Source organism: Passer montanus, unplaced genomic scaffold (assembly GCF_014805655.1).
Source record: "Passer montanus isolate IOZ18808 unplaced genomic scaffold, ASM1480565v1 scaffold84, whole genome shotgun sequence".
Classification (NCBI taxonomy): Eukaryota; Metazoa; Chordata; class Aves; order Passeriformes; family Passeridae; genus Passer; species Passer montanus.
Window position 1 is genome coordinate 2,073,593 of NW_024373701.1, and position 27,571 is coordinate 2,101,163.

At 47.8% G+C, this 27,571-nt stretch overlaps 1 protein-coding gene across 1 annotated transcript in view; it reads right to left on the reverse strand.

Annotated features, from left to right (window-relative positions):
• B4GALT1 (beta-1,4-galactosyltransferase 1) overlaps positions 1-27,571 on the reverse strand; it is a 27,816-nt gene continuing 245 nt past the window's right edge. The window contains exons 2-6 of the mRNA XM_039733169.1: positions 15,053-15,310; positions 7,179-7,366; positions 5,590-5,712; positions 3,923-4,027; positions 1-3,344 (exon numbers count right to left, since the gene is read on the reverse strand). Of these exons, the coding sequence (XP_039589103.1) occupies positions 3,209-3,344; positions 3,923-4,027; positions 5,590-5,712; positions 7,179-7,366; positions 15,053-15,310 (810 nt within the window). The 3' untranslated portion in view covers positions 1-3,208. The remainder of the gene's footprint in view (positions 3,345-3,922; positions 4,028-5,589; positions 5,713-7,178; positions 7,367-15,052; positions 15,311-27,571) is intronic.

The following is a 27,571-nucleotide window of genomic DNA, read 5'->3' on the forward strand; positions in this document are numbered from 1 at the left end:
TGTTGTAACTGAAAATATTTTTATTTGACATCAATAGTAAAGAAGACACATTGGATTACACATCCCTTGATATATAAATGGTAAGAATGCAAAAGCAAAACAACCTACAGGAAACCCAAAGGCAGTCCAGTATACAAGTAGCATCCTGGGGGAAAGCAGCATGTCAGGACCCTTCCTCATGCTAACAAAGAGTCAGTCATCCCAAAGAATCCAAGCGTTAGCGTTTCCTTTGAAGCTGTTTTTCTGGGTTTCAACCATAAGTTACAATCAGTATCACTTTGAGTGTTTTCACCGGTAGGGGAGAGGAAAAACCACCACAGGACACAGTGGAATTGGCTTCCGTGCAACATGAGTGTTTGTAGCTGCGGCCCCTGAAAATCCCGGGAGAGAAATTTCATGGCCATGTCGAGTCAAGAGCATTTAATGAGTTTGACTGATACAGTTTACACAGAGACAACGAGATCTTGAAATCACAGGTCAGCACCAAAGGGCAACATGAGCTACAAAAGGTGGCTTCAGTTTTTTACATGGCTTGTGGCTTCAGCAGTGGAAGAGAAACTATGCAGCAGCTTCTTGCACTGCTAGAATCTCTCTGCTGAAAAGGGTTTTCAGGTTTCCTGATTTTCCAGTTTCCATTTCTTCTCTCTTTCAAGGCACATGCTGTAGAAACCTCTGATCACAACAGCCAGAAACAAGTGCTCATCCCACCTCCATGACATTGAATAATTTCAGCATACAGCCAAACAATGTGTTGTTGCATTAATTTTTTTCTAACCATCAAAGAATCTCACTGCAAGGAATGCTGCCAGCATTTTCCCCCACCCACCTGATAATAGATAGACATTACAGCTGAAGGTCCCAACTCTTCGACTTACAAAAGGCTCAGCACAAAATTGAGGTGCTCTCTGCAAAGACATGGCATATTCAAGTGCAGCCTTGATAAATTTTTGGTTATCTGCTGCTACCTGTGGAGGTGGAGCCCTCCTTTCTAAGGCAGCTTTGAAAAAAAAATTAAAAACAGTGCCCTCCTGTGTCTCCATTACTGCTACAGACTACACCCATGCCAATGTTTTACAGGGAGACATTTGACGTGATTTCTGTAAAACTCATCTTCTTGTAGTCCCTTGCATCTTTAAGACCAAGAGCCTGATCTGCCATAAGGACTATTTTATTGTTTGGTTTGTTTTTTTGTTTTTTTTTTTAATATTCAATGATAAGAACAAGGGATAAACTCTTAACCAGAAGCTCCTTCCTTGCACTTTGCTCCTGCTCCATGCAAGGCCATCTTTCCACAACTCCCACCATGACTGGAGCAGCAAGCCTAGCCAGAAAGAGCTTTGAACCAAAGGAGACGAAGACTTTTCCAAAATGAGACTGAAAAGGCACCTAGTAATTAAAGTCCCTATGCATCCTGTGAGCCACTGCTGGCCTAAGAAGAAATGCACTGTTCCCTGGTCCCTGCAGGATCCCACCCCTGCAGTGCAAGGGTTCAGCAAAACCTTCAGGTCTCAAAAAATGTAACAAAAAAACCCAAACGAAACCAAACAAAGGGAAAAAAAAAAAGGCAGTGCTGAAGTTGATCCCCAATACAACAAGAAGTGTCCCTGATTTTAACAACCTTCAGCACAGGCCAAGGAAGTGCAAATTGCTGTGGTCAGAGCTGGTGGCAAAGTACTCACCAGAAGGAATTCAGTTCTGTGTTCTGGCTAAGAGCTTTAAATCACTTAAACCAGCTCCTGGGTGTCAGCGCTTGAGGCTTTCACACACGGTCAAGGGGAGGAAAAGCAGGGTCTGTACAGGTGGTGCCCTGGTGCACTGACAGAAAATAGTACTGCAGAATGTGCATGCCCCTCAAGCCTGAGACAATCAGAAGGGAGGTTCCAGGTACAGGACACACATTGCAAACAGGCTTTAGGCAAAGAAAAATCATTTGGATGTCGGCCCTGCTGTGAGTATCTCAGCACCGCAGGAGATTTAATAGACAAATACACAGAGCAAACAAAATACATGGCTTATATGAAATGACGCACATAAAAAGCCTACTAGTCTAAGGATAAAGGAGGCTTTGAATCACATCCTATTACACTGCACCCTACTTTAATCTGGTATTAAATATACTGCTTATGATACACAAATTACCTTTAGAAGTTATTAAAATGTTACAACAACAGCAAAAGTAATAAAAGATTTCAAGTTTTATGCACAACCTTGCAAGAGAAAATTTTGGTTTTAGGAAGCTTCAGACAATGCTTAAATAGCGTGGTAACTTCCTACCACTGCTAACAAGTGTTAGCAAATGTTAAGGCCATAATTTATTTGTGCAATTAAATTAATCTTTATTTAATGGAAAAAAAACCCCAAAAGACAAATCAACACCTCAAACGCCTCTCTGAACTCCTCCACCCAAAAAAAAAATAATCCCAGGTGGTGTTGTGCTGAAGAAAATAATCTCTGTCATATTCAGAAGTAAGGTTATCTGAAGCCAGTGGTTTTTAGAGATGTCATCTGTATAGCTTCGCACCCTATGCAGGGAGCTTACCCACAAATTCTGGCAAACTGTCTCAACTCACTCAAAGCCTCCTTTGAGACTAAAAGAAATAATGACATTCATTGAATCCAGACTTGATTGTTCAACACCTGCTCTGCACATAGAGGAGATGTTTGTTTTGGTCACTCTGAGAAAAAAGTTGTATTTTGCTGTCTCCATTTAAAAAAATCTAATGCAAAGCGTAAACTTGGACAATTTTAGCAGCATTTTACAGTCCTTCATAGAGTAAAACCAGGAATTAATTAAAAAGAATGCCTGCACACACCTCAATCAAAATACCAAATATCATGGGCAGTTACTGTTGATATATCACAGTCACAATCAGAAAAATTTGAGTCCAGCAATTAATTCAACATGGGGAGTACTGCAGCAAATAGATCAGATTCAACATTTTCTGGCAAAGTAACTATTTACAACTTGTATGTACAGCTTCTGGACTTACAAAACAATGGAGAGTTAGAAGGCTGTGTACAGTCAAGTTTGAAATTAAAAAAAAAATTTAAAAAAGCACTTGTCCAACCAATTTGGAGACACTTTGGCATGCCAAAAGAGGCCTATTTTTTTGGTTCACTGCAACTCTTATAAAACCAGCACATATAATGCATCAGTGAGGCCAGATATCCTGGGCAATATAGGCAAGTCTCTGTTGTGTCACTGATGTTAGCTATTGGGGGAGCCAATATCCACTGTGATCTTTGTATACAGAGCGTACTTGTCAGTTCTTAACACCTTGTAGGATAGTGTGTTTAAGCCATCAGAATTCATTGTCTCCCGCGTGTGAGCAATTCGGTCAAACCTGCAGGAGAGGAAGAAAAAAAAGCGGGGGGGGGAGAGGGTGGAGACAGCAAAGAAAGGAAAAATGTTTAAACAATTTCATCTTTGCATGCCTCTGAGGCAGCACTGCAGGTGTTTCAAGAAAAACCTGAGTATCAGTGCCATAAACTCCCAGATTTGGCCAGCCTGAGCAATGGGCCAATGAACCCCTTTGGGGTCAAATTTTAGCTAGAAAGAAGCAGCCAAGCTTTTAAATCACACAGGTCCTTTTCCAACTCTGCACTAGAGCAGAGGTTTATACTCCAAAGACAAGCTGGAAACAATTGCTCAGAATCTAATTTTCTGCATTTAAGAAATAAAAAAATAAAAAAAAAGAGGAGATGCCTTTGTGCCACAGTGCAACGTTGGGAAAAAGGTCTATAAACAGATAATAAACTGGCAAGGGGAGGGTGGCAGCTTCCAGAGCAGGAGCAGAGAGCTCAGTGAGGCTGCAGCCTTTCCACATTGGACCTTTGTGCCCAGCAAAGAGAAAGCCAAGCAGTCGGAGCAGCAAGGGCAGGAGGCACCCCTAAACCTGCTGTGGGAAAGGGTAAGACACACCTCTCGGGGTTGGGTTCGTTCTTCCTGTCCCGGGAATGCCGAATCATTCTGCACTTCCCAATGACCGCATCCGGACGGGATATCCCCATGCCTTTAAACACCAGCCTGCAGAAAGCAAGTACATTAAACACCCAACGGATGTGGAATGCTCTGCTGCACCTTCCACAAACACCACTGGTTTTACCTATGTTGGGGTTTTTTTGTGGTTTTTTTGTTTGTTTGTTTGTTTGTTGGGGGGTTTTTTTGGTTTGTTTTTTTTTATTATTTTGTTTTGTTTTGTTTTGTTTTTTTGAGGGGGGACGTTACTAGTGCACTTCCAAGCTTGCCGACACAAGGAGGGAAAGCCAGTCCTTCTCCACACAGACACTATCTATGGCGTGGAGTAGAGACCTCCCCCTGCCAACACCAAGATAGCTCACCACACCCTCACATACACCTCTATCTCCTCCAAACAACACCCAACACCCACATTAACCCTGGTCCAAGCTGTAGACTGGAATTTGAGTGGGAGTCATGTAGTTTTTAACCCATCTGGATAGGAGCCAGAGGAGCACTTATTTCTTTTGATGTGAAAGCTGCAGTGTTGGGGGAAACCTAAGTGAATGGTGGTGAAGCAGCACAAAGGAGACACATGGTCAGAGTCACAGTGGTTCCAGCTAGGATCTACTGGGTGAGAGGCAGCCCAGCTTCGTTTGCATGCAATCTACAAAGCACCTGCAGAGTTTTTTCATGGATATCAGTGATGAAAAAGACTTGATTTTTTGTTTGCCTCTCCCTTTGCACTTCTGTGTAGCATCTTCCTCAGAACTCGAGTGCCCCAAAAAGAAAGGACTGCCACCTTGCTCTGAATGCCCTACCAGAAAGCTGTCCCTTTCTTAATTTTTTAACAGAAGTGCAAAACCTCAGGAAGGCACAAATTTTTTTAACACCTTTCCTGAAGCCTAGAAGAGCTCAGAAACCCCAGATAAAAGATCACAGAGTAGTTTTGATACTGAGAAACATAAAGAAGGCCTCCAAATACAAGGCCCTCATGATGATTTCTCTCAGTGAATGCTGTGGATATGTGAAGCTGTAAGGTAGCATGTTCATCCTTTGCCCTGGTCTTCCCAGCCTGCCCTGTGAGAACACCATCATCCTCTCCTGCACTTCTGAGCCATGCTCAGCTTCCTTCCAGTCAAGCTCACATGGCTCTCAGCATTATAGAGACAGCCTGACAAATGGAACTCTCCTGGGAACAAAGGATCTGCTGCAAGACTGCAGACCCAAACAAATCTTGCACTGCATTGGGCAAGGTGGGTCAAGGTCTCATCCACTTTCAGCTGCATGTCCTGAATTCCCTTCTTTGAGCCAGTGCTGGGAGACCCAGAAGCACACTGCTCCAGCCAGTGCACTGGTGTGGATGCTGGTGAGTATACAGAGAGAATGAACAATGGCAGAGGGACTTTTCCAACTGAAGCCCCTCCCCACTGCCCCTTGGGAGCTGAGAAATGGGGGGCCAGCACCCAGCAGGAACATGCTCTCACTGAGCCAGTAGGTTGCCCACACATCACCTTCACCTCCTGCCTGGAGACACCCCATGTCCTCCCGCACCCAGGTGAGAGCAGCAGGTCGGTGTTCATCCCCACCCTGGATGCACCCCAGGGTGCCAAGGAGGAAAAATTATTTACCTGTTATAAATGTCATCATCTTCACCACCCCAGCCCCAGTAATTGTTTGGGAACCCATTGATCTTTGTGAACTGCTCTTTGCTTAGGGCAGACACGCCTCCAAAGTACTGATTGTAAGGCAACCTGGAAGCAGAGAAAAGAGCACATTAGAGGAGAAGAGGTGTTAGCCAAGGGTTAGCCTGCCTGCCTGGAAAGGGCTTGCTGCTGCCCTTCACCCAGCCCACACACAGCCAACACCCACAGGAAGCAGGCATGTGCTGTGGTACTCTGGACTCGGCTGAGGGAGGGGGAACTGTCCCAAATATATCTGAGAAGTATTTGGCAACTGGAAGTAGCTGCAGCCTTTTACTGAGCAGTACACCGTCCTCAAAGGACAGGCTGAAATGTGTATCACCTCACCAAAGGTGACATGAATGCCACAGGAGTGGCAAGAGCTCAGACAGACATTGGATATGCCACAGAGCCTTCTCCTCCTGCACCTCCACACTCCTCAGTGCCCCAAAAGGAAGCTTGCAGCCCAGAACTGAGCTGGCAGTGTGACCTTGCACACAGAAAGCCAACCAGCTTCCACCTGAAACAGGACAATTCACCGGGAGACTGGGGACAGATGAAATTCAGACCCAGAGCATAAGGAGACAGTCCACACAGGCATCACCAGGATGTAGTACAGACTTGTCTTTGCTTTAACAAGCAGAGAAATCCCCAGGGCTATGCATTTCTATTTTAAGTTTCACCTCCGTGCAAGAAAGAACTGCAGCTGCTGCAGTGCCAGTGGCAGTCCTGCTCCAAGCAGGGCTTGGGTCTGGAGTGTAGACATGTAGAGACCCTGCCAAATCCACCACTGCTATGGCTTTAGCACTACTGGCCACCACAGGGTCATGACCAGTCTTTATAGATAACTTTTAAACTTCTCCTTGGGGATTTGGTACAGAGGAAAAAAAAAAGGAAAAAAAAGGAAAAAAAAGGAAAAAGAAAAAAACCCCAAAACCACAAAAAAAAAAAAAGCCCATAAAAACCCCAAAAACACCCGAGAAAGGAAAAGCAAGACACATTTTTGTTCAGAACAGCTTGCTAAACCCAAATGTTTAGCTGCAAGAAGTTTTGCTCTGTTCTGCTCTCATGTACCAGGGCAGGTCTCTCAGTGGCATAAAACTAAACAGCCAAAAAATTTTTGTCTCACTCTTAAAATAGTGTCTGATGCAGTCTTTTTAAAGCTGCACATAATTCTCACTGTGTGAAAGTGTCTCACTTTTCAGACTGGGTGGAAACACTAGCTGTCTTCCAGCTTCCAGACTGAAACACAAGAAGGGATATGTGGGCATCTGCTAAACGAAGGCTGCTCAGCTCTTCCTCACCCTTCGTTTCACCTTCCAGAAGCTGTGAATTTTAATAAACTGCTCAGCTGCATTTCTCCGCCTTCCTCCCCTGCAGCCACCCGCTCCCTGCAGGGCCAGGCACGTTAAGACAGGCTTTTGGGAGAGATGCTTTCCCATGCTTTCAATGGAGGGCGGGGATGTGTAACACTGCGCCTGCCCTGCTAGGCTGGCAGCGGAATTAGGAAACAGATGCCACTCCAAAAGGCGTCTCACCGAAATCCAAATTTATCCATGGATACAGAGAGGTGCCGTGGCTGGCTGTAACATTTGTAGGTGTTCCTGTCATCCATTGGGATGAGGTCTACATCACTAAACACAAAGCAATCATAGTCATACTCCTTCAAGGCCTCTGCAAATCCAATATTCAGCAGTTTAGCACGGTTAAATTCTTCTTCTCCATCCTAATTTAAAAACAAATAAAAACAGTTAAGTGACTTAAATTAGACAGCTGACATCAGCAGTTTCTTACCTGTGGCCAGATGCTGGTTGCTGCAGAGGGCTGATGTGCCCTGATGATGGACTGAGCTCGAGCCCAAGCACTGCCCTTGCAGCACCATTCAATGTTTGCAGCAGACCTCCAGTGACCCCAAATGCTGCCTGCAGGACAATCACACTTGGGACAGCCACAAACTGTGGGGGCAGGAAAAACGGCTGAGGAAAGGCTGGACCCAGCTCAGCTCCCATCTCTTGGTGGGAGCTCCCAAGAGGGGTCTCAAGAGGTTTGTACAATGGTAAGCAGTCCCTATGTCCCACTCGGTGCACAGGCATTTAAAGATTGAATTTTCTGATAGAGGGCAAGCAGGTGGGGCTTCCTGGAGCAGCAGAGAAAAGCAGAAAGAGGTGAGCTCCTCTGGAAGAAGGGACTCTTGCAGCCATGACAAGGACCAAAACCCTGCTGTGGCCAGAATTTCAGCACCCTCCTCCTAAGCTCGGCCACTACATGGCTGTGAGACTGTGGCGCAGCCACTGCTGACCAGTGTGGGATCACACACCAGACTTGATTTGCAAAGCACAAGATGGCACCAGGAGCCAAGGTCTGATGCTTTGCTGCTCACCTCTGACCCTCTGCCACGCCCTGAGCAGCCATGAACGCAGAGGAGCAGGATGCTCCCTGGGCCCTGGGCAGCAGGCTTGGCACACGGCTGTGACACAGCCTTGGTTTCTGCATGGCAGGCCAGCACAAGCTGCTTCCTGAAAGGGCTACAGCTCACGAGGTGGATGCTGCCACTGCTGTGGTGGCACATCCCCTTCTTTGCTGCGCTTCCACCACTGTTCATCTGTCCTGGGGGCTCTCTGGATTTTCTCTGGTTGAGATGATCCCGAGGTGTGTTAAAAAGTCTCTTTTCCCCAACCCAGCTGTCAAAGAAGAGATCAGGAGTCTTTGGCTCACGTTCTCAAGTCTGTTTATTATTTCTTATCTAAAACATTCTCTGTCTGGCTTGCAGAGGTCTGTTCTGTACGTCAGTCTGAGGCACACTGCCCTCCCCCAGGGCTGGTGTTGTCTTTTATACTATAAACTACGTATTCAATATTTACACTTATGTCCCAATACCTATCACCTGTGTTAGACAGTGACTTTCTACTCTAAACCAATCCCAATGTGCCACCATCACCAAGAAGATGGAGGCTAGGAAGAAGAAGGGAGAAGAAGAGGACAATGCCCAAATCCCTCCATCTTGTCTCCTAGACCCCCATAGTCAAATTCTTCAAAATTCCACCTTTCACCCTGTGGCAAATACTGTTATGTTATCTAAACTTTTGTGACCTTTAGTTCTTCATACAAAGGTGGTAATTTGTTCCATGGGTTGAACTCAAAGCCACCGGGGTCTCTGGCTGCATGCCAGGGTCTCCAACCCCCCTGCCAGGGCTTCAAAGCCCCCTGGTTGGGGCTCGGCTCATCCAGGATCATCAGGGGGATGTCCTGGGTTCTGACAGGGGGCCTTGATGGGAAAATGCAATCAGGAAAGCTCTCACCATGATGGGCAGGACTTGAAAAGAGCTAACACTACAGCAGGGTATATTTATCCCAGGGCAAGCACAGCCAATGAAGGGACTGGCAAAAAGCAGGGCAGGAAAATCTCTACTTTTCTCCCCAAGTAATGAAGCACCTGAGGAGAACCTGTTTGGCCTTTTTCAGGCAAAAACATTTCAAAAGCACATGTGGATTTGAGCACAAGTAGAGGCTCACAAATTGCCGAGCACTTCAGCTTTTTAGCTAAAGGATTGTACCAAAACCCCAAGAATACTGGTGGTTTGAGAGTAAGGATTTCCAGTTGAAGACCCCACTCTGCAGCAGCAGCTTCAAACCCAAACCCTGTACAAGCCAATACAGCAGGTAGAAAGAAACTCATAGGGCATCACTCAAAGAGACTGAGGGTTTTTGCCAGCCTGGAAACCTAATCCATTCCACTTTTAGTTCTCCACACTCTCTGAGCAGTGTTAAGCAAAGGACTCCCCCACTGTGCAAGCTGTCCCCCCACTCTGCAGCACCCTCACCCAATATGGGATGGAAATCAAGGATGGATAAAATACTGTGCCCAAGGAGCAGCACGTTGAAACACCACACTCTTTGTAACAGCTTCATCTGGTTAATAAGCAATCATTTTGGTAACTATTTAATCCAGACTGATTAACAGATCTGTTGCTGAAGAGCCAATGCAGGTTCTTGAAACAGCCCCAAGTATATTCCAAATGAAGGTTTTAAAATGCAAGTGTCAAACCAGTTTTAAAAAGCATTCCTCACCTGCCTTGGGCATAAATGACTTCACAGGGAGGAGTAAGTTTTCATGGAAGAGGATCTGAGCAAATTCTCAGCATCCTCACCCAAAACAAAAGGGCTCACACAACAACAAGGTGGTGGGTGGATGATCATCATCATGCATAAAGCAAGAGCAGTGAAAACTCAAGTACAGAACATGAAGGCAAGCGGAACAAAGAGGCTGGGGAGAGGAAGCAGCTGAGGTCATGAGACTGGAGGGTTTTCTTTGCCCAGCTCTAGCTGCCCAGCACTCCTCATGTTCCAGGACACCAAACCCAAACTTGGCTCCAAGATTCTGAGGGGGACTTGTCCTGGTGCTGGTGCAAAGTGCAATGTGCTCACACCACAAAGCAACTGCTGGGGCCAGTCCAGGACAGAGGTCTCGTTCCACACCCTTTGGCTGCTCTTTTCCTAATGAAATTCAAGGCAAAGGGCACCAATTTTGTTACCAGCAGAGGCTTAGCTGTAATTAACCAGTGCCTTTGGGTAGCCTCTATCTCTTCTGGGTGACACATGGGGATTAACAGTGCTACAAGGAGCTGTGTTTTTAAACCTCTGCCCAAAAAATCTCAAAGTGCAGAGAGTTTTGCACCAAGAGCATCCAGGACCCTTCCTGCCACCTCACCCACGGGACCCTGGCAGAGCTCACACTGGAGCCCTGTGCATGGAGAGGGGCAGGACACAGGGCAAACACTTCATGTGGGCATTGCCAGTCTCCTCCCAAATGGCCACACAGCTTCACACCCTGGCATCCAAAAAACAAAGAACAAGGGAATCACAGCCTATACAAGAAAACAGAGAACCCTCTCCAAGCCATTTTTTACTAACTGTACAGTAAGCACGTAGCTCATGCAGCAAACTTTGCAAGGCTGTTATCAACTGTGCCTGCTTTGACTGCAGGAGGTTGGCTTTCCGTCCCAGAAGGCATGTGAGGCTTTAACACAATATATTGGAACAAAAAAAAGACTGACAAGAGGTTTTGCTTTTTGCAGAAGCTCTGTTTCTTTACCTAAGGCACTGTGGAAGCACTGGCGTGCTTGCAGTATCTCAGATTCAAATATCTCTCAAAACTCACATGCACACTGCAATCTGATCTGATCCCCGACATTTTGGAAAAACAACCAAACAAGAAACCAGAGCTGTGAAAACTTCCTTCCAGGTCAGCACAGAGCGCAGTACTTGCTGGTGACCCTTGAGAAAGCAGGTAAAGCACAGCTGAAAAAACCTCCATTCCTCACCTCTGCCTAGTAGCTTGTCATCCCATGAATGCTGCTACTTGTCACAAAGAAATTGATTAGTTTGGGCTGGCTTGGACAGAGGAGCATTATCCTGAAGAGCAAGGCAGCACACAGAGGACTGCTAGTTAGACAATGCAGTCAAGCTCTAGACACAGCCTCCACGCTCTCCTAGGCTTTCAGACAGAAAATCTGTCATTCAAGCACATTTTTGTTGTTTTATTTTTCCTGACAATTTTGTCCCAATGTTCTCTTGTCCTGAAATTTAATTCATGTTGGAGCTCAGTGCTGGTGCCCAGCACCTGCTTCTGGCTCCTGAATTAACTCTACCACTCCCAGAACAAACTGCTGCCTTAGTCCTGCAAGGTCTAACACTGACTCCTGCTTGCACCTGGAGGTGAATGATCAGCCTGAGCAGAACAACATCCAGGCTTTTTTACTTCCCATCCCTTACCTCGGCTGAACCTGGTTTGTTCAGCTAGACCTGCCAAAGGAGGCAGGGTTCCTTTTTTTTCAGTGCTAGACAGAAAAAAAAGGAGGTTTTTGGAATCGTTACTCAAACTAAAGGAGTTGCAAACCAGCAAGAAGCCACATGTCCTGGCTTTGTTCTGCCTCCCACATCTATAGAGGAGGCAGCTTTGTGATTCCTCCTGCAGACAGCACAGATGAAATGTGGCTGCATCTCTCTCACCTGAATCCTACGCTCATCGGATATCATGGAGGTAATGGTGAGGACGTATGTTTCTGGCCAGCGAGGAGAACCATCACCTCCAGTGGGAGCTTGCCAGCTGAGTCAGGGATTCACTGAGATGGCCTGAACCACACATGCGATATCCATGGGGAAGTCCTTCCTCCAGTGGACTTGACCAGGTAGAAACAAATTTCCAGAGCCACAGAAAGATATTAGGGGATACTTTGGTGTTTCTCTGTCACAGGGTGTTTTGAGGCCTCAGCACAATTACACTGGGCAGTGGGAGAGAGCAGCCACAGTCAAAACCTGCCTCCCTGACACTGCAAGGGTAAGCAGAAGCTGAGCACAATTCCCTCCTTTGCCCACATACCTGATACGCCCTGCAAAGTAACACGAGTAAGAGTGATGCCCCAACCACCTCACACACACACGCACACACCCCTCTGGAAAACTTCTACCAAGACACTGCAAATAGCACCAGGGGCCAGTGGAAAACGGTTGAACAACTGTCCAGTTTCCAGGGAATTGCCTAAATCTTCCCTTTCCCAAACTTCAGTTTGGCTGCATGGGCATTTGCATGGGCTGAAATGCAGCTAGAAGACTGATTTCCAGACCTGAGCATCTGCGTGGCGATGGCCGCAGTGCAGAAGAACACACGGGTAACAGTGGGAATGAGCAAGGCTGAGGGAGGCACTGAAATTTGTCACCCGTGGGGCATCAATGGGCCCTGGGCAGAGCGTGCCCAGCTATGTATCCTCATCTCAGATTTACCTGAAAACTCCTCCAATGCACAGGGTTTGGGTTTTTCTAGGGGTGGAGTGTGCAAGGTGAAACATCATACATTATTTTCCACTGGCTCCTGTTACATACCGGACATTTTACAAACATCATCCCCCTGACTTCAGCCAAGTCCTACTCAGAGGCATTCAGGCACGCAAGAACAGCACGGTGGAGACACAATGGACTCGTGACAGAAACACATTGCGCTGAAAGGAAGAAGTTTGACATTACCAGTGCAGCAGTAGCAGGGCTCAGCGCTCCTCTTTCTTTCTATGAGATGCGGAGCACAGAAGAGCATGTAGGCAGCGTGTAAGAACCAGATCACACAGTAATTCTCCTTGCTTCAGTGATTGCTTTGATATAGACAGGATTAACAAGTAAAGGTAATATTTCCCCACTAGAAGGAAAAATAAAATAAAAAAAAAGGAGGGCAGATGCAAAGGGAAGGACAGACAAGAAAAAGAGAAAAGCAATTGTCAAGACAGCAGAGAAATAAGGCTGTTTTCCTACTGTATTTCTGGAAGAATTAATACATTTTCTGAATCTCTCTCTATTCAGTGTACCCACTCACCCTTGGGAGATGCATCCAGTGGTTTTACTACCTCTGACCACTCCACTTCTTCTAGACATGGCTTATGAGAAGCATGCAGAAGGAGAACATTTATTTTACAAATTAAGTAGTCTTACTTGCTAACCTATATCTGCTGGGTGTGGTCAGGGCATATATATATACCCTGTGTACTGCATTTCACTCTCACTCAAACTGTGCCCAAGGGCTGCACCTGAGAAAAAGCATTTGCTATAGAAACTTATGTAAGAGTTAACTGTAAAGGACACAGCCCTAGTGCTAGAGAACAGGACCACAGAAGAGGAGCAGTCAGCAACACAGGGCAATGCAAGCCAGCATGCACCATCACAGCAGCTGCAGGGACTCCAACCAGGCTGCAGACACTGCCTGCCTTTAGGGGCACCAGCACTGCTTTCCTCACCCTGGAACACCACCGATGGGGACACACCAGCCCCAGCTGCACTGCCAGCTCTTCACAATGGAGGTGGCTGCTGTCCCACAGGTGATGCCCCAGACCGTGTGCAGGCAGCTCCCAGCTGGCAGGTGACTTTCCTGCCTGGGAAAGCCGCAGCCCCCACCGCAGGACTACTGCTGGACACCACACCACCCTGTCGCTTCCAGCTGTGCTCAGAGCAGGGAGGCTCCAGCTGCACCCCTGACCAGCAGGGTCTGTGGCTCAGCCAGCCCCTTGGCACCAGCAACTCACAGAGGCCAAGGCTGCACATGCCAGGAAACGCAGCGCGAAGCGTGGAGCGCTGCGGCTGGCCCTGCGCTGCTGCACCGCAGCGGCACCAGCTGCTCCGTGCTTTACACAGGATGGGTTTCCTTACAGGGCTCAGTTTTAGGGCACAGCATGCCAGTCCACATGCTGCAGAAATGCCTTGTGTCCCCAGCAGCGTGGCTGCCAGGCCACAACTGCAGTCAGATGCAGACACCGAACCATCTTGGCTGCTGTGCTGGGGAACTACTGCTAATTCCCCAGAAATGTCTTTTGTCATGATCTCTGGCACCCTGGAAATGAGCAAAGCAAGAGAAATTGTAGTAACGGAGTATCAGTTTTCTCTCTCAGGATAAGTCTCCTCGTAGTTTCAAGTCTGACGAAATTCGTCGCTTGGGTGACCATTTTAAATATTCATGGTGTTTGGTGTGGCCAAACACACCAGCTGATCCAAGCAGAAGTTTAAGGAGTTAAGACTTAAAAAAGCATGTTATTTCATCTCAGTTCTTGCTAAGCTGAGAAAACAGGATACAAATACATATCCAAGAGAGAAACTGCAGTGGAATTGTCCAGAAGGTGGTCTCTGCTGAGGCTCCCAGAATTGCATCTGTCCTTTTACCCTGCAGCCTGTACAAATGCCTGCACATTTCAAGCCTTTCCAAGGGTGAACAACACTCACTTATTAAATAGCATTACTCTACAAATTAAGACAGCTTGTCTTGAGTGAAATGTGCATTTTTACACCTTTCTTTTTTAAAGGGAGATTGAAGGCCACCAGATAGCAAGGAAAAAAAGCCCCCAAACAAAAAACTTCAATAACTTCCCCATGATTGCTTGTTTCTTTTCCATTCCCCTCAAGACAACCATTGACCCGCCCCGCTACCACAGCTTTGTTTTCTCCATCCTGACTTTGTGCACTAACATGAACAGAAGGTGCTCGATAAAGTGAAATCCTACACATTTATGGCACATCTGCTATACAATTAGGCATTAATACCAACTTGTCACCTTAAAAATCTCTGCATGCCATTCCTGCAGCAGTTGGGAAAAAAGGACATTTGGAAAGAGATAATTAATTGGGTTGTGCTATTAGGAATTCTTTCCTCCTCACCAAGTGTTTTTTTTAAGCAGAAACTCTTAAGAGGGAAGTGCACCTGAGCAGAAGCGGGGATCTCAGATTTTCCACCAAAATCATTGAAGCAAAATTTTTCTTCCTTTTCTTTTTCTTTTTTCTTATTCCTGCCTGCCAGCCTATTGCTTTTCAAAGTAAATAACCATTTGTTTTAAGGGGCACAGGCACTGTTGCAACAGCCGTGTAAAAGCTTGTCTCATCTTACCTGGTTGATAACATATACTCCATAATCCAGTTGCTGCCTTTGGAGAATTGGGTGCAGGTAATAGAGCCAGTACTTCAGGTGCTCCTCTCGGTTCCTGAAAGGTATGATTATTGCTACTTTCTGAAGTGCTATACAGTCCTTCGGAGCAAAACGACCTCCTGCTTTGACCTGTGGGTTTATTCTTGCCACTTCTTCCAGGTTTACAGGCTGGGAAAACTCCACACGTAGTGCACCAACTGGAAGAGAGTCATAACACAAAGCAAATTAACACACACAATCTATTTCTCTGAGCATACATCCTTTACAAACATTAGGGTTTTGGTTGGGTTTGGTTTCTAAGAAACAGAGCTTTTTGTCCAAACACAATCCCATCGGTGCTTGGAGGTGCTGAAGCTTGAGCCGTCCATACCCAAAGCAACCTCAACCCACCAAGTCAGAGCAGACCCACAGTGTAACCTCTTGGTATCAGAACCAAAGGAGTCACTGGCACTGAGACCTGCACATCCTACAGTCTGTGTGGCCAGCCAAGGGCTGTGTTCCCACTGGCACATGCACCACAAAACCAGCCTGAAGCACTGCCCTCTGGGCTCTCACCCACCTCAGGCAGCCCAAGAGTCAAGTACTTCAAAAATAGTCTGCTCTGCTACCGACAAACTCACCTATGGCTAGTCACATGCAAAGTGAATAAAATACTCTTCCTGGTTTGTTTTTTTTTTTTTTCCTTAGAGATATTTTTCCTTAGAGATATTTTATTTCCTTAGAGATATTTTCTATGAAAATATCTCTAAGGAGATATTTCCTTAGAGATATTTTCATAGAGATATGTTCTGTAGACATGCCATTTATTCATAAGAAGTTCTGTATTAGAAATGCTAAAAAACCCCATATCCAGATTTGCATACCCGTTGGCAATTCCGGCAGATGGTTTCAAAAGCGGCAGGTTTTGAAACCATTGAAACAATGTGTCAAAACCGGGTTAAAAGTGAGAAGGCCAGGTGGCACCAGAGAAACCCTGTCAGAACAGCCAGGCTGGCCCTTCTGTTTGCTTCCAGCAGCTCCAGCACCAACGGAGCAAGTGACCACAGAAGCCCAAGGAAGGGCCTCTCCGGCTGCCACGTCCTGCTTCCTGCACCAGCCAGTCACAAACTCTGCACTGGGGGGGCTGCTGAGGGCCCCCTGCTTAAGGCAGAGAGCATCAATCACAAATGCCAGTCTGAGGATCACCCCTTAAGGATTGGCAACTGTACGCTCCCCTTCTCCTCCATCTGGGTGTGTTTGAGTGTCCCCCTCCTCGCAGTGTCTTCAGGGACCCCCGGGTCCCCAAGGTGGGGTACACTGCCCTGGGGAGCTCGGGCACAAGTGACTTATGGAGCTCAAAGAGGCAGCGGTCGTTGCAATCAACCTTGTGCATTCCAAAACATGTCACTACTGAAAAAAAAAAAGGCAGAAATAATTCTCCAGACTCACGGCTCGTTCCCTGGTTATTTAGAAGAAGCAACTGTAGTTTGGTTGTGCTGCTTCACTAACCTGTGCTCACTCACAGTGGAGAGGACAAGGAGGAGACTGGCCAAGCTGGCAGAGGTGCTGGGTGTACCTCCAGAGGCAGCAGGGAGGCTCTGCTGCATAACACCTACATGGTGGCAGCATGCAAAGGGATCTCCTGACCTCTGCATGTTGCACTGGTCACACGTGTGCAAGTTTCCCTCTCACGCAAGGAGAAGGCAGCGATTTCTCAGACTCCCGGGCACTGGGATCAGTCTGCCCCCGCTCCCAGCACTCCAGCAATTCCCAGCTGCACCGCGGACACCTGTGCCCAGTTCTGCACCCTCTCTGCCCCATGGTACAAGCTGGGCCCTGTGGATGCTGCCCTGCAGCTGCAGGGCCAGGGCCCAAGCCTCTCTGCTCTGAAGTCTAAATGTGGCTTGCAGGGAGAGCTCAGAAGGTGCTCTGCAGCAGGAGGATGAGGCAAAAATTGGAGGAACTGGGGCAGGAGGGAACATGCAGTGGAATGACAGGGACTGGGGCTCAGCGGTGACAGGATCAGGGGCCAGGCACAGCCATCCTCGTGTCTGTGGGAGAGGCATCATATCAATGAGGCCAGAGGTGGCAGGAAGGGGAGACAGCATATTTCATGTTTCTGCTGAATTTGGAGGCTGCTTCCACACCATGGTGGAGAGCATTTTTCCAAAACAGCCTCTGGCCCCAACCCCAACTTGCACACCCACTTCCTCCAGCCATCCCTGTGCCCATGAGTGTCACCTCCATTAGGAACGTAGCACTCAGAGCTAGGACGATGCTACACTTGTGATTTTAAAACAGCAGAGGGCATTGCAGTGGGCATGGTTCACCTAACCGGTCACAGCCAGCAAACAGGATTATGTTGGGCATCTGTGCCCAGGGACTTTATTTTCCCATCCTTTTTGCACCTGGCTGCCAGCAGCAGGACCTGCTGGGATGCTGCAGGAATCAGAGGGGCAGGAGCAACACATCCTCTCGGAGGGCCCTGCCAGCCTAGTCCACTGCCAGGCACTGGGTGTGGCTGCTGTCCCATCAAACAACCCTGTTCCTGTTGGGACAAGCTGGGCTCTGTGTTCCCAGTTACTGGACTCTTCTCCCAGTTGCTGCTCCCAAGAAGCGACTGTGAACCCCATCAGACTGGAGAATGCTTTCTGGTTTAACAAACAAAGGTTCTTTTAATGTCTCAAACCTACTCAGAATAAGGCAGGAGGAAATGAAAGTCTGCTATTTAGGTGAACTTACAGAGGAAATCTCCCACTGGTGACTTGTGAGCTCCAGCTGGGCAAGGACAGCCACAAGCATTTGGAACTGCAAACAGCATTTTGCTGGCTGGCATCCAGCAGCCCCCCAAGGCGAAACACAGACCACTCATCCTGCCAGCACGCACTCTTGCTTGCCTTACAGAGACTGGAACATTGGCAAGGAAAAGATGGGAGCAGAAAGCATATTCATTGTAAAATACAGCTGCAGAAGGCAGAGATTTAACAGTTTCATAGTCTTGAAGGGCATTGGTGAGAAATGATCTCTACTGCTCCAACCTCCTGCTTAATGAATCAGTTTTAAGGGCAGCACACCTTCTCACAAATACTGCCCTAAGGGATGCAGCCGACATGTGGGTCAGTGAGATGTCCCCAGGCAACAGTGCCATCCACGAGTGGCAAGGCAGGCGCCTCCGAGACATGCTGGACTCAAGTCACTCAGTTAATACATTCACCAAATACAAAACCAGAAAAAAAAGCTGAATAGGCTGTTTTGAAATACAGAATGACTAAAACAAACTCAACTTCGTAAAGCCATGTGGCTGACACAAAGCAGCAGCAACATACCACCCACTGCAAATTGACACTTTCATTTGACTTCCCAAGCAGGACAAGGCTAAAGCCAAATCCACAAACACACAGGCTTTCCAACTGGTTAATAGAGTCACAGTTCCAGCTACTAATTTTAAGTCATTTTCACTGAAATTTGACTACCTGTATAGCAAGCAGCCCTAGGGCTGCTGTTTCCCAAGGATGCTGACTCAGGATGTAATCTGCAATGCCAAGAAAATGTGCAAAGTCTGCTGCAAGTGCTGTCCCTCCTGTCAAGACTCTGTCCCTCTCTATGTTTACTAGGTAAACTTTCCAGCTCGATTCACTCCATCTGAGTCTTTTCTGATTCTGTTCAAGCTGATTGCCTGCCATAGGAGTCACTGTATTTGGAGTTCGTTCTAAAAAAACAGACAGGCATGACAGTACTGTGTGGACTTGCAACACTGGTCACCCATCTGTAGGCACATGCCTGTTGGGTTCAGCATCACAAAGCTCCAGCAGAGCAGCTTCATGAGCCCCCACTGTGTATTTTTAGCAAAAGAAAATCTCAAAAACATAAATAAGCCGCTGCAGGAAGCTTGCAAAAGAACGCAAAAGCACAGCATCACGTCAAAATGTTTCAGAGTTTGTAAAAGGAGGCTTTAGCTGGCGGTGGCAGGGTAAGAGAAAGATACAACAAAAAAAACCAACGCACTCCTACTCCTCAGACGCATTTCTGCTCACAGGGAAGGTGCACAGGAAAAGCCAGGGGCCATCACAAACTGGAAGCAGATTCTCACACAGAGCAAAATGTGAGGCTTGCAAAAAGCAGAGGCAGCTCAGTGCTGGAGCCCCAAGAGCCTGTCCCACAGTGCCAGTGATTTTCCCATCCCGACTTCCCAATGGCCATGCCTGCCACAACACCTAAACTTTCTGCCACCTGAGGCTGCCAGCACACAGTCCTCCTGGTGCTCATCCTACTGAGCCAAAATGAGACGACTCTCACACAAGCAGCCCAGAATCCACTCAGCCTGATGTTATTATAAATCTAGAGACTGCTCTAGCCTCCCTAGACCAAAGGGAGTAATCTAGGGAGGCTCCACGGAACACTTTCCCAATACCAGAAGTGTTGGGAAAACTCAGGAAGCAATGCCTTGCAGGGCCAGAAGTCATCCCTACAGGGGCCGCAAACAGGACGACACCACACTCCATCCAAAAAGGTGGGAACAGGTGATACAAAACAGGGCTGCTACCACAAAGGGCAGCCCTGGGGGACTCAGGCAGGACAGACTGGGGGAGCCCTATTCTTCAGGAATGCAGTGTGGCCCTGGCAGAAGGAAATAGGAAGGAGGAAAACTAGTTCCTTGGACAGGCTTGAAGAGTGATCCAGACATCTGAATCACCCTCCCAAGAGCTTCACTGGGAAAACAAGCAAAATCCACCTGCATGCTTTAAGCCAGGCATCAATCTCAGACATTTAATTTAGTGAAAATGAAAGCAAAAACAGATAGCAGCAGTTGGAAAAAGACTCTCCCCGAACAAAGCCAAAAAGAATATTTCCACCACCCTGGCTGAGAGCTGGGCACTGCTATCCATCCACTGAGCCATGTGCACACCCACACCGTCACACTCAGACAATCCTCATGTGGAAGAAAAGCTGGAAAAGAGAAGCAGAGCTCGCAGAGGGAAAAAAACCAAAACAAACAACCCTCGCTTTGCAGGGGCCCGACAGAAAAGGGAAGGAAGGGCCTGTCAGCCACACCAAGCCCGCCTTGGCTGGGAAAAACAATTATCAGCTCCACCCCAGACAATGTGAGAGCAAGTTCCCCACCCCAGGCTGTGAAGCAGGGCTGGACCCCAGCCCCACATGGCAGCTCCAGGGCAGGCAGGCAGCTGCACCTCACAGTTCAGCAAAGCAGTAACTTCCTCTTAAGGTAATTGAAATAATTTCCCATCAGCTAAACTTCAGAGCTGTGTCAGCAGCTTTTCAGATGGCACCAGAGAGACTCAAGTCATGGCTCAGGCCCGTGGTGGGGGGACGGGGCAGCCCCCATGTGCCATGCCCATCTGGGTCTCCCATGTAAAAAACTCCTTGGGGCTTTCTAGAAATATCCCAGACACAAAAAACCCCCCAAAACCCTGCCCTCCCAAAGGCTGGGATACATTTCATTTGGCTGAGCTACACTTGTGTGCATACCCTCACAGATGTGGGGTACACCGAGGCAGGGGAAGCCTGCCACATGGGCTCTTCTCCTACCCTGGGCAGGCTCGCACATGGTCTGGCATCTGCAACTGTGCACCCCAAATGAAAACAGGCTGAAAAATATGAGGATGCATCACATGTGCTGGCAACATTGGGTCTGCCTGACTAACTCAGCAACTACGGCCAGAGAAAAGAATTTCTTAACCCAAGCCCCAACACTGACACTAGCATGTGGCATCTTTACAACAAAATAAAACAAAAAGGGAGACAGTCTTGTTGATGGAGGGTACTTCTGGGAGAGAAGCAAAGTCCTCCTTGGTGGCTCAAATCCAGTGCACGCTCACTGAGGCGGCTTTGAACTGTCTCCCTTTGAGCCAGGCAATCTGCATGTCATTAGCTCTTCCCGCCCGCCACAAAATTAAATTCCAGGCTCTCTTAACAGCAAACTACAAACAAACAAACATGGATCAGAAAAAGGGTTAGCAGCCATCAGCCACAAACCCCCCACCACGCAGCAGGACGGGATGTGTGGACAGGAGCCCTCCCAGGACGGGTGGCATCTCAGGCATGTCTCTGCCGGTGGCAGGCCCAAATCATCAGGGAATCTCGGCAGCCCCTCTCCCGCGCCCCATCCCATCCTGCCTGTGGCATGTGCACCTGGATTCCAGCACTGCCCCAGGGCTGGGGAGCACTCCCCAGACAGGTGGGGGAGTGCCGGGTGCCAGGTGGGGTGGAGGTGTGTCTGTCTGGCTGAAACTCTGCCAGGGCTTGTGCACCCCAAAAGCATGGGTTGCTGCTGGCATCAGGGAGCGCAGGAGGTGAGGACAGCAGGAGGGCATTGCATGACTGGAGAGAAGGCTGCTGCTTTGTGCGCTGCCCTGGAGCACAAAGGTTTGTGGGAACCCATCCCATGAAGGTCTTTATAGGGCCACCTCCAGATTCTGCAGGAGAGGTTTGCAGGTAACTTGTGTCTTTGCCCTCAAAGCAAATCCAGTGACACCCCAGTTGAGGTGACAAAAGCAACTCTCTTTCAGACAAACATGTGCAAAAGCTTGGGGACTGCCCCGAGCTCCCTGCAGCTCATCAGCAGCTGGAAGCCTGCTGGAAGGGCTGTTTGCCGTGCCCCTGGTCATGGCCACTCCTCAGTGAAATTAGCACCTGCACTGTGAATGCAATCCACACCTGGCTCACCAGGCACCTGTCCTTGCTGCACAAAAAACCCCACTGATTTGGTGGGGACAGGCTGAGCAACAGACCTTCTCCAACCCAGAGAAACAGGAGCAAGCTGAGCATTGACACCGCTCCACCCACATGCCCCAACACCCCACATCCTACTGCTGTGGACTGGGTGGGTTTGCCCCCAAAACCAAATCCCCCTTCTGCCCTGCAGAGAAGGGTGTGCAGGAGGGAGCAGAGCAGTGGCTGGCAGGAGTAGTGTCCACTGGTGAGGAGAGGAGCAAGCCGCGGAGCCCAGCACCTCCTGCTTGTATGTGACGCCACCAGACCTCGAGCACCTCCCTGCTGGGGACTGTGCACCTCCAGCACCCTGCCCTTTGGGGTAGGGATGGCCCTCAAGACAGGGACAATGTTCCCCGTCTGCTGAATGAAGCCAGACTAAGGGAGGAGGAAAATGAAAGAGCTTAACTGAATTCTGTGTCCAAGCACAGTTTTGGAAGCTGCAAGTTATCTATCTCCTTCCAAACACAAACTTGGCCCAATCTCCAAAGGAACTAGCTATTGCTTCAGATCAATGCTGGCAGAGAAACAAGCATGTTATAAAACACTACATGCATGAGACAGAAAACTTTCATTTTCTCCTCCCTCTGTTGTGCTTTGTCCCTGAAACAGCTGCTCTCCAGCACAGCACACTACCTTTCCAAGTTACTTTGTGAGCCTAATTAACACTCCTTGACCTCCACATTGACCAGATAAGAGGATGCTAGTGATATTTTCCTCACAGAAGCTGCTCCCTGCCTGCCAAGGAAGCCTGTGCTTCAGAGGTATGATGTGCTCCCAGCCACACAGATAGACAGCTGTGGAGTTGTCGGTGGTGTTGCCAGGATCACACATCTGCTCCCTGCCAAACATCTTCAGCATATTCTTTGGAGAAGTTTAACAGTTTCTCAAACGCTCTTTTGAAGCCAAGAAAGCTTAAATTTGAGCAAACTAATTCATGTGTTATCTCCCCCTTCCCCTGCCCTCTCCATGCTCTTCTCTGAATTTCTGTTTTACTTTTTCAAAAGAAGGCAGAAGAGGAACACAACACAACCCCAGCTTGTGTCTGTGAGCAAAGCAATGCCTCCAGCACCCAGGCAGGCAGAAAGGAGCAAAGACCGGCTACATAAAAAAGGTAAAAAAAAGGCAGGTCCAGATGAGAGAGGAAAGGGAGATGCCACATGTAAAGCAAATGTTATCTGCACTGCCTGGTACTGCAAGTGACCCCACAGATTCAGAGACCTCAAATTCCTGGGGCAGGCACTCCTCCCACCATGATGAGAGCCTACAACCGCAGGTGGGCCATGTGACAGGATGACCAGACCCCAGGCATGCCAAACCTACCAAATCCCTTCATCACTGTCAGCACTAGAATTCTTCTAAAAAATGGCAGGTTTAGCATCTCTTAGGTTTTCACCCTCTTGCCCAGTTTTGTCCTGCTAGGATTCTGCCAGCAGTAAAACATCTTCTACCTCTGCCCACAAAATGTCCACATATACCGAGCCTCAAACTACATTATTTATGAATTCCATCTCAGGCAGCACATAACCTCTAAACACTTCTGTAATGCAGGCCATAAGCATCACTGCTGATTTTACAGGCTACCTCAAAGCATCAGAAAACCCTCATCACTTATCTTCAGCACCAGCTGTTTAGAGCACCTGCTTGTACTGACTACACAGGCATTAGAAGCAGTGCATTGAATAAACAGCCTGTCTAATAGGTCTTCTCCTCCCTGAGTGGCAGCTGTCCAAAGGAGTTTTTTTCTTTCATCCTTGTTTAAAACATACCTCACTAACATGGAAATGGGAAGCACCAGTTTATATCCAGAACTCTTTGACATCTTGGAGAAAGTGTTCTTTTCCTTGTAAGCCTAAGATCCCCATGCAGAAGGACTTGGAGTGCTGGCTGACAAGAAGCTGGACATGACCCAGCCATGGGCACTCCCAGCCCAGAAAGCCAAACGTGTCCTGGGCTGCATCCAAAGCAGCGTGGGCAGCAGGGGAGGGAGGGAGGGGATTCTGCCCCTCTGCTCTGCTCTGCTGAGAGCCCACCTGGAACCTGCACCCAGCACAGGGAGGATATGGACCTGTTGGAGTGAGTCCAGATGATTAGATGGGTGGAGCACTTTCCCTGTGAAGACAGGCTGAGAGAGTTGGGACTGTTCAGCTTGGAGAAGACAAGGCTCTACTGAAAAAACAAAGCTGGAGAGGAACTTTTGACAAGACAGTGACAGGACAAGGGACAATGGCTTTTAACTGCAGCAGGTTTAGATTAGATGTTAGGAAAAAAATCTTTACTGTGAGAGTGGTGGGGTACTGGAATGGGTTGTCTAGGGAAGTTTTGGATGCCCCATTTCTGGAAGTGTTTGTTCAAGGCCAAGCTGGATGTGTTTCTGAAAGATCTGGTCTAGGTAAAGGTGTGCATGCCCTCATCAGGAGTCAGGATTAAATAATCTTTCAGATCCGTTCCAACTGAATCCAATCCAATCCATTCTAAGGTATCCCAGGAAAAAGCTGGTTTTAAACCTTACTCCTAGTAAGGTAAGAGTGCCTCCCTAGTGGTTTGTCCTTTGGACAATTCACTGGTTCACACATTAAATTACACTTTTGTTTTGTGACTATCTGTTTTTTACTAGTGTACAGAGTTATCAATTTTCTGATTTTATATCTGGGCATGAAAAACCATTAAGACAGACATATGACTGCAATATGTACCAGACTTGGGTGAACTTTCCCATAAGATGCTCATGGCAAAATGGGCAAAAGCACATCTTTTATGTTTGCCATGCCAGCAACACCTGGTGTCTAAATGGGGGTTAGAATTGGCTACGGAGACAGCTGTACTCTAGAATAACCTCCAGAAATACTCACCTGGGCAGGACTTGAAAATTACATCCCTGACACGTAGGTAAGCCTGTCTATGAAATTCTGCTTTGCAGACTTCTACTGCATTAAAGTGAGCTCTTTTGGAAAGGGATCTTTCAGCTGAAGAATTTGACCCCTTGTGCATACTCTCCTTAAACCAGCAGGCATGTAACTACCCCAACACCAAAATACAAAAACCACATGGAAATGGTAGAAGAAACACATTTGACTGGTTTGAAAGTGCTAATGCCAACACTACTTCTAGAGAGCAAATTTTTATTAAAAAAACCACACCAAACCACAATACTGTTCTGCATCTCCTAAAGAATGTAACAATTTGGGGAATGGACACCTGCAGGAAATACCTGGATTTACTTGTTTTTGGGCCTCTTAGAGAAACCAGAATTTCTCGGAATTCTTGAGATTTTACTGCAGCAAGCAGGTTCTGCTTCCTGATACCCCATTTAAGATACTCATTAGCATGCAGCTCTAAACTGGAGCAGAAATCCAAAATGCTTATATTACCTTGCATTAGAGAACTGCATAGCCTTTAAGGACTTTCAGCTAGAAGCTGAATTATAGTATTACCCCAGCCCTGATTTATTCTTTTAAATTATAAATGGTAGCAAGTGAACCATAAAAGTACATTTAAAATTTGGCAGCTTCTTGTAAGAGATTAAACCTCATTCAGCTAATGCATTTGTTGCAGAGCCAGACAGCAGGGATTGTAAACTACTCTCTAAAGACGGCTAGGAAGAAAACTGTGGGCCTCTGAAATGAGTACCTGGCTATTTTACCATTCAAAAAGCCTGAGCAGTTCAGTCACACATATCCTGTGTGAGTCATCACATGCTTCCCAACAACGACGGGGGAGGGGCAGGCAGGAAATTAAAAAACCCAGAATCATGTATGTTACAATAAATGTTGGTTTGTTGAGGAAATGGAGTTTTTGGAGCTACCTGTTCCCATCAGAGCACTTCCCCATGCTTTTGGGAATACAGGAATCACAGGACGATTCCTGCCTTTTATGTACATATTGATAGGTGAGTTTTGAGCTCAAAAAGGAGTATTTCTAAGTTCTGGGCGGGGCAATTACATGTCAGAAGTGCCCACAAAGTGCACACCCTCTATTCCCCACGGTGGCCTTAGAGACACATGAGATGCTGATCAGGGCAGACTCAGCTCTGACCAACACGAGAGGCACGATACAATTGTTTAACAAATGCTGTTTGCTACCAAAATCTGAAAAGAACAGAGAGGAAAAAAAAAAAAAAAGAAAAAAAACCAAACAAAAACAAACAAACAAAAAAAAGAACAAACAGTTTCTCACCTACATGCTGGCTATAAATCTTGATGCTGTGACGGTGCCAGGCTGCATGTGACTGCACCACCCCACAAGTACTGAAGGTAACACAGCCAGAAAACTTTTGCCTACTCTGTTGTAAAGAGCTACTCCTTCTGTGGCCCTGTAGCTCTCTTGACCATCAGTAACCACTGCCAGCAGCCTCATCTGCCTTTGGCAGATTCAGTGAACGGCACTGAAGATGTTACAAAGATGATTTGAAACATCTTAAATGATCCTTCAGCAACTAACTCAAATAACACTTTGAATCTTGGGGTCACTAAGAGCATTTCTCTGAACTCCAGGCATTTCCAAAGCACATGACTCACTCCTGACAGGATCAGACTAAGTGGAGACCATTCAAAGCAAAGCCATATTCATAAAGGGTTCCCACATCCACTCTCTGAGGACAGGCTTGCACAGCCACTTTCAACATAAGTGATGTAGGGGGAAAAAGTGAAAGATACGAATCAAAAACAGCAACACAAAACACAGGACAGTTTCTTTTAGTGACCTCAAAACCACCTTCCTAAAATAACAAAACAGTCATTTGTAATTCAGATGCATTGATCCACAAAGAGCTGACCAGCAAGCACCAAGAGAAACTATGAATTTTTTTGTCAGTTCTGTAAGCGGAAAACCACAGGTAGCTTCTCTGAAGTCTTCCCCTGATGTGATCTCTGGTAACAGAGGTAACTGTGCTGAAAATGGCACACTTGGTGGATGAGGGAGAGGAGATTACCCCCAGGCTCAAGGGCCCAAGGTGTGGCCAGGCTACTGTCAGTTTGGGATGCCAGCAGGTCATGGCAACAGCCCTACCTACAGCACAGGAGTGTCTGTTCAGGGAGCAGCAGCTGCAGGCAACAAGTTGGGTGGGAGAGCCTTTTAAAGGTCCGAAAAAATCTGAAACTCCCCTTGTCCCCAACTCTGCCTTGTGACAAAGCCAGCAGATCAAAACAGCTCCAGGTCATCACATAGTAAAAACAAGACCACCAGCAGCCTGCAAACCCGCCGAGATCCTGCCAGCATGCCAGCACCCAAGCGGTCGTGGAAGAGGCCTATGGGGAGCACAGCTCCAGTGCAGATAAAACACACGCCAGGCTGCCACGTATCACGGTACTGCATCACAGGACCAAATATGTCCAGTGGAAAGCGCCGCTGGGATACAGAACAACCGTACTCATGACCCTGCCCCACGGCTCGTTTTAAACCCGTGCCGCTCATTCAGCAGGTCCGCGGACAGAGAAAGGCTGCGAAACGCCTGCCCAGCGCAAAAAGCCTTCCTGAGCTTGGCAATTGCGCAAGAGCAGCATTTTGGGTAGAGTTCCGAGAGGAAATTACCCAACCTCGACGACAACCAGAAAGAAACCTAGCCGGGCGGGCTGGGAGCGCTTCCCGAGAGCGAAGGGCTCCGCTCGCCGCTGCCGTGCCCGCGGCAGCATCCCCGCACCGGCTCCCCGGGGATTCTCCCACAATCCCCCTCCGCCGGCGGCACGGGCGAGAGCAGCCCGCCGCCGTCCCGCCGTCCCGCTCCGCGGGGACAGCACCGCGGGCGCACCGGGGCCGCCCGCGCCTCCCGCCCCG